Consider the following 12604-nt stretch of genomic DNA (forward strand, 5'->3'; position numbering starts at 1 on the left):
CGAGGGAATACAATGAGCAGATAAAACCTAGTAGGGCGGAAGAAAAGGTGTAGAGAAGATTGAAAACGATGGGGGAGAGACGGAGAGAGAGATGGGAGGTAGAGGGGAGTACACTTTTTAAACTTTTTTACGTTGCACGCATCCAGGGACGATAGCAGTAGAGAGAGAGAGGGAGAGAGGCCACACGCAGACACAGCGAGGAGAGAGAAGGAGCATTGCAGCTGTGCAGAGAGAGGCACAAGGAGGCAGGCAAGGCAAGGGCACACAGTCCTCCTGCTTGCCCCCACCCCCCTCCTCCCCCCTGTTCTATACTCACGCACGCCAAGGAAGCAACAGCATCCCTACCCCCCTTCTTCCTTCTTCCACATCCAAACGCACCAAGAAATCCTCGCCATCCCGCGTCCGCGCCGTTCGTCCCAGATCTCGCATCCGAGTAGAGGGGGGCGCGCGCTATTATGTGGGATTAGGTAGATGAGGGCGGCGCTGTTGGGTGCCGAGCGGAACGGGGGAGTGGACCACCACCTCGCCGGCAGGGGCAGCGGGAAAGATCTGTTCTGGGCGGCGGCGGGGGGACTGGAGCCGCGGTCGGTGCTGGACTGCTCGCGGAGGCTGAGCCCGCCTAATTCCACATCGACGCTGTCGTCGTCCCTCGGCGGCGGCGCGGCTGACTCGACCGGCGTGGCGGCGGTTTCGGAGAGCAGCGCCGGCGACGCCGAGGCCACCAAATGGGGGGCGCCTGGAGACCACGGCGGCGGCGGAGGAGGCGGTGGGGGGAGGAAGGAGGACTGGGGCGGCGGCGGATGTGAGCTGCCGCCGATACCTGGGGCCCTGGATGTGGGCCTTGTCGGTGGCGAGGGCTGGGACGCCATGCTCGGCAACGCCGCGGCGGCAGCCGGCCAGGACCAGACCTTCTTGAACTGGATCATGGGGGCCGCCGGCGACCTGGAGCTGCCCGTGCCGCCGCTTCCAATGCATCAGCAGCCGCTTGTCGACAATGCAGGGTTCGGATTCTCCGCCGTCGACCCACTGGGCTTCTCGCTCGACCACCCCCTCGGCGGCGTCTCCTCTGACCTGTCGTCCTCCGGGGCCATGTCCCACACGACCACCGGCGGCGGCGGCAGTGGAGGCGGGAGCAAAGCGTCCTCGGCCTTCGGCCTCTTCTCACCGGAGGCTGCCTCGCTCCAGCCGCCGCCACCTCCGATGCTCTTCCACGAAGGTATCGACACAAAGCCCCCTCTTCTCGCCTCCCAGCCGCCTGGCCTCCTCAACCAGTACCAGCACCAACCGCCGCCTCCCGCCGCAGCCTTCTTCATGCCCCTCTCCTCCTTCCCCGATCACAACCAGCGCTCGCAGCTTCACCAGCCACCGCCCAAACGCCACCACTCCGTCCCAGACGACCTCTACCTCACTCGAAACCACCTAGGCACCTCGGCGGCGGGGCAGGGCCTCGCGTTTTCCCCGTTACATGGCTCAGTTCCGTTCCAGCTCCAGCCTTCGCCGCCGCCGCCGCTCCGCGGGGCGATGAAGACGACGGCTGCAGAGGCGGCGCAGCAACAGCTGCTGGACGAGCTGGCTGCGGCGGCGAAAGCAGCTGAAGCCGGCAATTCCACTGGCGCGCGAGAGATATTGGCGCGGCTCAATCACCAGCTTCCCCCGGTCGGGAAGCCTTTCCTCCGCTCCGCCTCCTACCTCAAGGAGGCCCTCCTCCTCGCGCTCGCCGACGGCCAGCACCACGGCGCCTCCCGCCTCACCTCACCGCTCGACGTCGCCCTCAAGCTGGCGGCCTACAAGTCTTTCTCCGACCTGTCGCCCATGCTGCAGTTCGCCAACTTCACGGCCACGCAGGCGCTTCTCGACGAAATTGCCTGCAGCGCGGCTTCCTGCATCCATGTCATTGACTTCGACCTTGGCGTCGGCGGCCAGTGGGCTTCCTTCTTGCAGGAGCTGGCGCATCGCCGTGGTGCTGGTGGTGTAGCCTTGCCGTTGCTGAAGCTAACGGCCTTCGTTTCAGCTGCTTCTCACCATCCACTGGAGCTTCACCTTACTCAGGATAACCTCTCACAGTTTGCTGCTGACCTCGGAATTCCTTTCGAGTTCAATGCAGTCAGTATTGATGCTTTCAGTCCAGCGGAGCTCATTTCTCCCACTGGCGATGAAATTGTAGCTGTTAGCCTCCCTGTTGGTTGCTCTGCTCGTGCACCACCGCTGCCAGTAATCCTTCGGTTGGTGAAACAGCTTGGTCCGAAGATTGTTGTCGCTATGGACTATGGAGCTGATCGCGCTGACCTCCCATTCTCGCAGCACTTCCTGCATTGCTTTCAGTCTTGCATGTTCCTCCTTGACTCGCTTGACGCTGCTGGAATTGATTCGGATTCTGCCTGCAAGATTGAGAGGTTTCTGATCCAGCCAAGAGTTGAAGATGCGGTGCTTGGGCGGCGCAAGGCTGACAAATCAATGGCATGGAGGAATGTGTTTGCAGCTGCTGGCTTCACACCAGTGCCGCTCAGTAACCTTGCTGAGGCCCAGGCTGACTGCCTCCTGAAGCGGGTGCAAGTCCGAGGGTTCCATGTGGAGAAACGCGGCGTTGGGCTCACACTCTTTTGGCAGCGCGGCGAGCTTGTATCCGTATCAGCATGGCGGTGCTGATCATCCATCACCGCCACTTTCTATCAACATTCGGCCACCGGATGCACGGATCTTCAACTCCAGTAATGTGCATTTTGTCTTGCAATTAAATGTTGAGGAGGAAATTACTGTCTTGGTTGTTGCAACACCCCGTATTGCTCTCGTCGCAGCTTATTAGCTAGGCCTAGTGGATTTAGCAATATCGGTGCTGGTATCTCTACGGTGTAATGATGTTGCTCTAGGTTCTTACCACGTTGTTCTCACTCTCTGCGCAGTTAGCCTTTATCTTGTCATTTGAAGCACTGCTTGTGAGTAGAGAGGATAATTTAACCTGTCAAATGGTTCTATGGTACAGTATTGCTATTTGCTCACCTTGTTTTAGTTATTCCTGTGGTACCTTGATTGTGCATTTTTGTTGTCATGCACTGAACTGTAATGGATGGTTCTAGGTATGTCTATTTATTTTTGCATTGTTGAGACCATTTGTCACTTAAAGTTTCTTGGCAATTGACTACCGTAGGACTAGAGTATTTGAAGATTAACCTTAGGGTGCAAAAGCGCAGATCTTGCTAGATTGCCTTAACCTGGGTGTATTGAAATAATTGAACAGAACTCAAATTCAGGAAAGGGGAGTAGGAAACCAGTTGATGTCCATTTGATGATTGACAGTTGTGCTTTGTTTGAGTTGTACCTGGTAGACTGGTAAGCAGAATTACCATAGATATGAACTTTTTGGCAAGCAATGGATTATCTGACCACCCGTTACATCTTCAAAATAAACTTTTCTCAGTATTTAGTCCTTTTGTAGGTAGAGTATAAGTTTATTCTGAATTTTTGCGTAATTCTTACCATGTCATATATTCCAAAAATCTGACACAAGAATTCGTGGGAATGGTTGTTCTGGCAAGAAAGAAAAATAAGGATGCGAAGTATCTCTAGGAATGGATAGTGGTGCTGCATTTGCTAATGTGCCAAAGATAGAGGGCATACAACATGATGAGCAATTGGCGCTTCACTGGCCATTCTGTTATATTTCCACAATAGACTTCGTGCCAGTAGAACATGACAAGCACAAAGGAACATTAGCCTATCGTAACTTTCGGGATGTGTGCTTTGATGAGGTATGTATACAATGTTTCGGTACGTGCTGGACTTGGCGGCCTAGTTTTGATCAAAATATAAAGTGAGAGGCCTCGTTTTCTGAGTGATATGCTCAGGTCAACGCAGTGCCTTGGTTGTGTCTGGCGTTTATATCTTTCTGGGTCGGTGATTATTGGGGAATTGAATGTATTGGAAATTCACGTGCAATTTTAGGTAAATGTGCAAACTGACAACTGCATATTTCCACACTGAAAGTTGCTGTTTTTGATTGCTTGAAATGTTCATAGTCTTACGCCTAAAGTTTCACACTACTAAACCTAAAGTTCTACTCTTCGAGTTCTAAAAAATATACATCAAGAGAGGTCGAGAGAATCCAAAGACTAAGAAAAGTAACCATGTATTTTTTTAAAGCAGGGAAATTATGAACGGCACTTTCAAATCTTCAAGAGTGCTCTTAAAACAAAACCCTTCTCCTGAGGAGTACTACTACAGATAAAAAGAACCTAGGGGATGCTTTAGCTTCTGATCCGTTTCCATTTACCCATGACTTCATTACTACAGTAATTTGCCCTGTGTGAGTTTGCTTGTCACTCACAGTAGAGACAACTCTGCTGCAATTTTTTTAATCCTCATCTACTGCTCTTGCATAATGCATGCACACAAGCCTACCAGTGCCATCATATGATGTGTCCTACCTCGGATTAGAAAACGCGAGGAGCTATTTTATTTTATCCTGCGATTTTATTACTAAATACAAAAAAAGCCTTCGAGACCCGGACAAGGGCGCTGGCCCTATTATTTCTAGGGCTTATTTCATCTTCGCTCACCTCCCACATGGCCGTGTCCCCTCCTGCCCCCTGTTCCACATTCTCGCCTTCATGATCGCCTGCCCCCGTGTTGGCTTCCAGCCACTTAAAAATCCTCGGCGTCTGTACTGGCTGTACTAGCTGAGAAGGCTGGTTTTCAATTTGTTTATTTTTACCCAAGGGCGCGAACCGATCTAGGATTTGAAAGTCTGAAAACTCCATGTTACAGGTGTGACAGTGGAGTTCAGAGTGCATTCGGACCAGCTTTTGTCCGTCTAATAATGAAATAGAGATTGACGCTCTAGTTCAAGTACCACCAATGCTTTAATTGTCTCATAGCACTACCTATAGAAGCTAAAGCACCTATAGAGGCAAGGTGTTGCTAACTAATATTTTCATTCTTTTTAGGAAAACACTATTTTGTCCTTCGGTTCCTGGCCATATTTAGTTTGTGCCAAAACTATATAACTAGACAAGTTTGACCTTTAATATTTTATACTAACAGATATAGTCTCTCATTAGTCAAAAACCGTAGGACCGATGAAGTGGTGATGGTATCCATAGACTGCCAATTCAACAAGAAAAAACAGATGAGATAAAAATAGAAAATTGACAACATTAAGAGTTTAAATTTACAACATTGACAGTGCAAAATGGAAAATTCAAAGGAAAAAATAATTAAACAACGAGAAAACTAAGTCATGTGAGTTTCATTGAATTACCTAGCCTTCCCAGAACAATTTAGTTCTTATTTTTAAATCTTGAATATTTATTTTCCAGCTTTCCATAAATTAAAAATAAATTTCATATGTTGTTAGATATTCCCCAGACATAAACATGTCACTTTTATTTTTACTACATTTTTTATAGATTTTTCTTTTGTTCTTTGATTACTTTTTTCATGTTGACCGGTTGTCATGTGTGCAAAAGTTTTCTTTCTCGGTCTAGTATTGTAAATCACAAAGCGCTATAGATGAAGACATGAATCTCACCGTGATCTGATCCGATCCTCATTGAGCCTTGTACATACTCGTTTGTTAGCACTTATTTCATTTCACTTAAGTTGGTAGAAATGAAATGGAATCAAAATCTTGATTGGATTTCATTTGGTTGAATTTGAATTCTGGATTAAAAAAATTCATATTTGTCTATCACATGAATTTGTAGAATGACAGAATAGGTATAACTCCATGGAATTCCAGATTGAATTCTTGTACAGGAACAAATTTCGTGCCAGCCAAACAGTTGGCTCCTGAAATATAAAATGTATTCCAAAATAATATAACTCAAATGATAGAAGACAAACGAGGTCTTGCGAACTTTTTTTTATACAGAGAAAATAGCCCACGGTTTTGAGAATACCTTGATATTAAAACTGTAGTTTCGTCGGTGGCCAAACACCTCTCCGTATATAAAACTAGAGTGTATCTGAGAACCGTAGAATTCTCATTACATGTATAGTCACCCAACGCATCCAAACACATCACCAACCATTATTGACAAAGCCTTGGACGTGCGGAAGTTACCCAGCGTTGAAAGAGGCGACAAGTGTCGTCATACGTGTTAGCAGCGGAGGAGGCCATCCCCATCCCGCAACATTTTTTGTCCTAAGAAAAAAAAGATACCACAGAAAATGAAGAATTACTAGTGCTTACACCTTTCCCCGCTCTAATCTTACACTCCTTCTGTTTCTTCTATGGGCTATGGCCAACTCTGAGCTCCACCACTCTCTGGACCCTGGATGGCATTTCGGTAACTTTCCTCTTGTCCAAAGGTTTCGCTTGCAAGGTGCAGGGTACTGTTACTGTTCGATCTAGTATAAAATCAGGGTGCTCATCATACTTTTAAATAAAGAAATAAATATTTGCCGCGCGATGCAGGGTGCTGCTACGAGAGGAAATTACACGAGAACGTGCTCTTGATCATGAGACTGACAGCTCCATTTCTTAAGATATGGAGTGCTAGCGACAAGCTACGGATTAGTTTATGCCGTCGGGCACCTCCCTGCCTTCCACGGTTTCACCTCAAGCCCTCTCCAGTGACCCGCGAGAGTCCGCTGCATGCATGCCAGCCTGGACGGCTGGACCCTGTGGCTGTGAGAGTCAGTGACTAAAAAGCTGTGGTTGCATGCCTTTTGGTTAATCCAAGGCGTTAAGCAGTGCCCATCCATTCTTTTAAAGCTACGTACTACTCGTATGGTGTATGTTTCTTACGACCTGACCTGCTGCTTTCATCAGCCATGCATCGGCTCCTTCGCTTCTCTAGAGAGGTACGAGCTGTCCAGTTCCCTTCGGAACAGTACATTGTAGGTAAGGAAAATGATGGCTCGAAACTAGGGCAGCTCGATTTTGGCCCCCCTAATCAAATCAATTAGGGAGCCGATCTGGTCTGATTTAGGTCCAAATTAATCGCAACTTGCAGAAATACGACCACTCTGGCTGATATATATATAAAAAATCAAAATTAGGCATGTTTAGAACACGCGTTCTTTTTTCGGACAGCTGGATTTCGCCATCGACATTCTTATTCCTTCGACCGTTTTTCCTACTCGAAGAAGGTGATTGAGTGTGATGAACAGTCAACGGGCAAATCTACAGATGTGTACGCCGATTACGTTCACCGCCAACCCCAACCCGCACGTACATACATACTCGAGTATGGTGGAGGGTAGAACGTACAAGACGGAAATCCATCGACACGACACGCACGCACAGACACAGGGCGTTGCAGCAGTCCGTGCGGGTACACGTACGGGCACCGCAGCACACCCACGACCACGAGGACCACCCATCCGAACTTCGCAGTGCGTGCGTGCACAACCACACCATGATTTGGTCTCTCCATATCTCTCAAACTGGCCTCGATTCAATTCGTTTCTCGTGGGATTCCGGGCTTGTCATCAGCTGCAACCCTGTTGGATTGGATGGAACGGGCAGCAGCAACAGCGGCTGGGCTTGCGGGGGATGGACGGTGATGATGGGCACGCACGTACGTATACGTACCGGCCTGGCATTGGTAGCGACTAGCGAGCACTTGCGGAGGAGACGCGAGGAAAGGAACAGTAATTTCTTTCCTTGCCGTAGGGTAGGGTCAGGGCGGGGGGTTGCTCTCCGTGTCTGTCCGGGTAGGGGACCCGGCTTTTGGCAAAAGAGGCCACCACTGCTTTCTTTCCGCCTTTGGATGGACGTTCCAAAAGATGGCAAGATCAAAATCTTGTGGGGGGAAAAGGTGGCCGGCAGGCCGGGAGAGGCCAAGGGTCTCGCACCAACGATTTGATGATGATGATGATTCCAAGGAGCCCCACTCGCAAGGTTCGAACAGTTTACATATAGTAGGGGTTTCATTTGTGGTTTTCTAATGAACATATAATCTGGCTCGCTAGTTCGGAAAGATTGTGCTTTTCCTGCCTTGCGGGCGATGTAGTAGTGGAGCCCCTCTTCCAAAGGAGGGGAAGTAAGATAGTGGAAAAGCGCGCAAGATTGTTTGTTTCCTTGTGTTCATGGGAAGGTACTTACTTGTTACGTGCCCTCACGTTGACGCGTTGTAGATTTGCTTAACTTCAATCGGAGAGAAAATATATTTGAAAAAAATAAATCCAATTTTCTGAACTAGACAGACAATATCTAAAGTAATACAAACATAGTCTAGTAGTACTAGTAGAGTACTATTTCAAGAGGCACAAATGTTGAATGCAGGTCAATTAGCAGAGAAACAAATTGCGCAAAAATAAATAAATCGCACGTTTCCGAAGACTACTGACCGTTGACCTGCCTTGACATTAGGCTCTTTGGCATTGCTCTGCCTTCCAGCGACAGGGACTTGCGCACAGTTGCGGCCGGTGGAGCGTAGTTCATTAATGCGATGCCAGGGCAGGGAAAAGAGGCGGCCAAATCGCATCGACGGCGACAGATGGTCACATATATAGACATCGGCTGCGAGCTCATAAATGGCGACCAGGACTAGCTCCGGCCGCTGCTCACGTTTACCATGGAACAGAAAGCTGCAGGTAACAAACGGGGCCAAGGGTTTCTGCTTAGTGCTTACCGGGGCATTGGCGGTTGCTGCATGTACTACAGACTACAGTGTGCACGCTATGACTCATCAACCGTGACCATCTTTTTTTTTTCTGTTGGCACGCGAATGGCTAGCATGCATGCATGTGCATGGTGTTGGAACACAGTTGGTATTCACAGCTGTAGGGTCCCAAAATTGACAAGTAAGTCGCCAACACTCTGTACGACTGTACTCGAGTCTTGCCAATCTGTACGTACTGTTGGTCATTACTCTGTGCATGTGACATATTTGCAAATCTGAAGTCACTGCATATCGGATTTTGTTAATTCAAGTGAACACTGATCTGATAAACTATCCGTTATAAAGTTTGGAGTTGTTCGTTGTCTTCACTTCTTCCCAACCATTCTCTTCTCATCCCTAACAAGCAGACTGTGTAAACACATGAGTTGAGCAACTCCAGCGGGAAGTTCCATTTTCGGTCCGTTTTGTGATCATTTTGGTTTGTTTGGGTCGTGATCCAGACAGACCAGAAGACTTTGTCCGTTTGGGGTCTGCCAGTGCATCCCAACGCAGCCACCCATTTGGTCCGTTTTATTGGTCATAGACATGCGGGGCACGAGATGAAAAATGAGCAAAAGAAGGACAAGCTGTCCCAACCAATTTTCAACCCAAATTATGAACCGAAAAGCGGACGGTGGCCGAGATGGGTTGCCCAGCTGGGGGGCGCGTTTTGTCTGTTTCGGTCCGAACGGACTGGTCCGCCCCAAATGGGTCGTGTGGCTGGAATTGCCCTAAGCCTCCCTTTCATTGTCTCCTCCGCTGCCTCTTCTCTCCAATCTACATAAGTTTGGGTTCATAATTCAAATCCAATAAAGTCTATCATTAGGCTCTATGGCGTTGGTCTATGGCCTGACTATCATGTAGTTTTTAGCTGTAATTTTGTTTTCTTGGCGATTCCGTTGGCACAGAACTAGTACTAAACAAACCTGGCTGCCGATGTTTGATCAGTTCCCAGTTGCTCTCTGCGAGCAATAATTAAAAAACTAGAAACTTTGAGGCAGGAGCGTAACTGTAGCAACAAGCGGATTGGGCATTTGAGGGGTTTGGACGTTCATGCAATATTTTGTTTAGTTGAAGCAAAAATGAAGTGTTTTGTCTGGATATCTTGGGATTTATCCATAGTAACATATGCCCACCAAGCGGGTACTTTCTTGTGTTTCTGGATTTGGAGGGGATAATACACTACAAATCCTTTTAATACTCTTTTACTATCTCTGTCCTAAATACTTCCTCCATTTCATAAAGGTTGGCGTATTTTGTTTCGTTAAGACAAACCTTTAACCAAGAATTACTCTATTAATATGTAAGTTATATGATACGAAACCATGATTATTACTAAGAACTTTTAAAAATGAATCCATTGATATAAATTTCATGTATCAAAAAACACATATCAAAAGAGTTTTCATTGGTCAAAGGCTTGTCTTAACGAATCAAAATACGCCAACCTTTGTGAAATGGAGGGAGTATAAGATGTCATTACAGTTTAACAAAATTCATAGAAAAATTTGCCAACAACTACAACTCTAAGTTAGTTTCATTAAATCCGTCATGGTATACTTATTTGATATCGTAGAAGTTAACACATTTCTTTATTTACTTGGTCAAACTTTAAATTGTTTCAGTTAAGACAAAGGTGAAACATCTTATATTTAAGAACGGAGGCATACCAAACAAGGCCTGAAACTTGACCACTCTGATTTTGGAGCAATAAAGTTTGGGAACACCTGTCGTCGTCATATATGCATTACCAACGCCTTGATTCACCTAATTAAAGTATTGTGAAACGGGGTGACAGTTTTCAGGGAAATGAAGTGAGTACTGAGCGCTGACCCCTGCTGAACGATGTGGGGCAAAAATGTTTAGTGGTTAGGATAGAAGATGCAAAAGCAGCTTAGCCCTTAAAGGGAGCACGCTTACCTCAGATCGACGGGACGCAATGACCGGACGTATGACGCTGGCCTGAAACGCATGTGTTTCGCTACCTGCTGGAAAGCAACCAGTGCATGCACTGCGCTGCTGTCTGGTCCAAACTGGAGCGCAAAGCAAATGGAGCGTAACCTGCAATAGCCATAAACCCCGTCTTAAGCTTAACAAAAGTTCACATGGGGCGGCCGGGGCGCGCGCGCACACACACACCCTGGCAATCAAACTTGAGCCTGACATAACAGTAGCACATGCATGTCTCCTACGCTTAACTGGCCACTTACATGCCAAAAATGAAAGCTTTTAAGCCACTACTTCAACAAACTAAGGCCATTAATTAGATGAGATAGCACTCGCTACTAATTCGAACAAAAAACATTCGCAAACTAGATATATACACCTTATCATATTTAATACTACTCCGTAGCTCATTGCATGTGGCACATTTAGTAAGACTGGAGCGACACATTGTCAATGGGAAAGGGGATCGAATCAAAACATGAGAGAGGAACACGCGACCAGATCTTCCTCAGATACGCCTAGTCAATCAAGTTTTTGCGCCTGAGATGGAAAAGCTGGACGCCGAGGTCCGGATCATGGGGGAGAAGAATACAATACAACCTGCAGTGATGAGAAAAGAGCTTCCTTGTCCTCATCAACCAACAAGGCTGCAAAAACCTTTTGCCCAGCTCGTCCCGTCAGAAGGAAAAAGGAGACACGAGAGGGGAGCAAAGCGTATGGGCTGCAGGGGCCGATGAGTGTAGAAAAAGGGCCATCGGTTGATGATTAACACTCTGTATTGCACGATGCGATGGTATATTGGCATGGTACATACCCGAGCTAGCTAGGCCGGGGACGCCGGCCGGACGGCCTCTCGATCTGCCGCTTGCAAAGTGCTGTAATAATGCATAGCCTTTTCGACGGCAAAAAGGAGAGAGATTATGTGCCGTGGCATGTGGTCGGCGGTAAGGAACATACTTACTGTATAGAGTTATGATACTCTTTGCTCTCATTTCATTCACAGGGCCGGTTTAGCTTCAAAATTCAAACCCCAAGGTTGATGTGTGATGGGTCCCCGAGAAAGAAACACACACATGGATATATTTTATCGGTTTTGCTATTTCTTAGGCGACCGAAAAATAACTATTTCTTAGTCGACGATAACAACATTTTGATTTAATCATTGAGATTCATGTAAGATTAATATAGGTCTGATGGATAATAAAATCTTGATTGGATGGTTACGATTGTTGATCGAGACATAACTATTTCTTAGACGACTGAGAAATAGACACTCCCATATTTTATATTTTGCCCCATCTTATTAGAAAGAGAATGGTAAAAAAAAAAGCTAAAGTTAAAGCTTCCCTTTGCTCATGCCACTAATTACCAGGAGAGGGCGTCCATATGTCTTGATCAATCGCGATCAGTGAGAGGGAGGAAGAGAAGTTAAGTACTAGCAATGTGATAAAGCTAGCAGGTGCTTTTGGAGAACTACATATGGGCACACATGTAGAAAAGATGGCCAGATATGGCTGGTCTGGTCATACGTGCAACCCCGGGTAATCTTTCTAATCTTCTTTCTTTCTTTCCGGCGTGGTCGATCGATGGAGCGAGGCGAGCGCGTAGGGCAAACGCTTCCTCTCCTTTTGCTCGAGATCTTTTACGTGCTCGCAGCCGTCCCGAAAGGATGCACTCATCATCATCATGCTCGTCGAAAAGCTATCCGTTGAGAGCGATGTGGATAGGGACCAGACCAATTATATACTACTACTACCAGTGTGTATTTTTTTTCTGTAACTATTTCATTTGTTTATACCTGTGCAGTTGTGCAAGAAGACGTACACCTCTGCAATCCTGACTTGTGTCACTCGTTCCGTGTGGTCCTCTTCTCGCCGATCTTTCTGTGCTCCGATGGACTAGTAGCTTGGCCACTTGTAGCCAAATCCGGAGTAGAAATGCACAGAAAGAGAGCTCTAAAAAGACTACAAGTAATAAAACTCCTCGATTCGATCAGATGTCGGTAATCTTGACTAGAAAACTCCCTTGCTTTCGGCGGTCAGATCTCTCTC

The 12604-nt window shown here is 47.2% G+C and overlaps 1 protein-coding gene and 1 non-coding gene across 2 annotated transcripts; one reads left to right on the forward strand and one right to left on the reverse strand.

Moving 5' to 3' along the window:
• The first annotated feature begins 146 nt into the window (after positions 1-146).
• Positions 147-3100, forward strand: LOC100828697 (scarecrow-like protein 27). The gene has a single exon (XM_003569995.4). It carries the CDS (start codon positions 472-474, stop codon positions 2644-2646), a length of 2175 nt encoding a protein of 724 aa, XP_003570043.1. The 5' UTR covers positions 147-471; the 3' UTR covers positions 2647-3100.
• On the reverse strand, positions 1573-1692 carry MIR171A (microRNA MIR171a). The gene has a single exon (NR_126823.1). It is a non-coding gene; the product is annotated as a microRNA MIR171a (primary transcript).
• Positions 3101-12604: the final 9504 nt, after the last annotated feature.

Source organism: Brachypodium distachyon, chromosome 3 (assembly GCF_000005505.3).
Source record: "Brachypodium distachyon strain Bd21 chromosome 3, Brachypodium_distachyon_v3.0, whole genome shotgun sequence".
NCBI lineage: Eukaryota > Viridiplantae > Streptophyta > Magnoliopsida > Poales > Poaceae > Brachypodium > Brachypodium distachyon.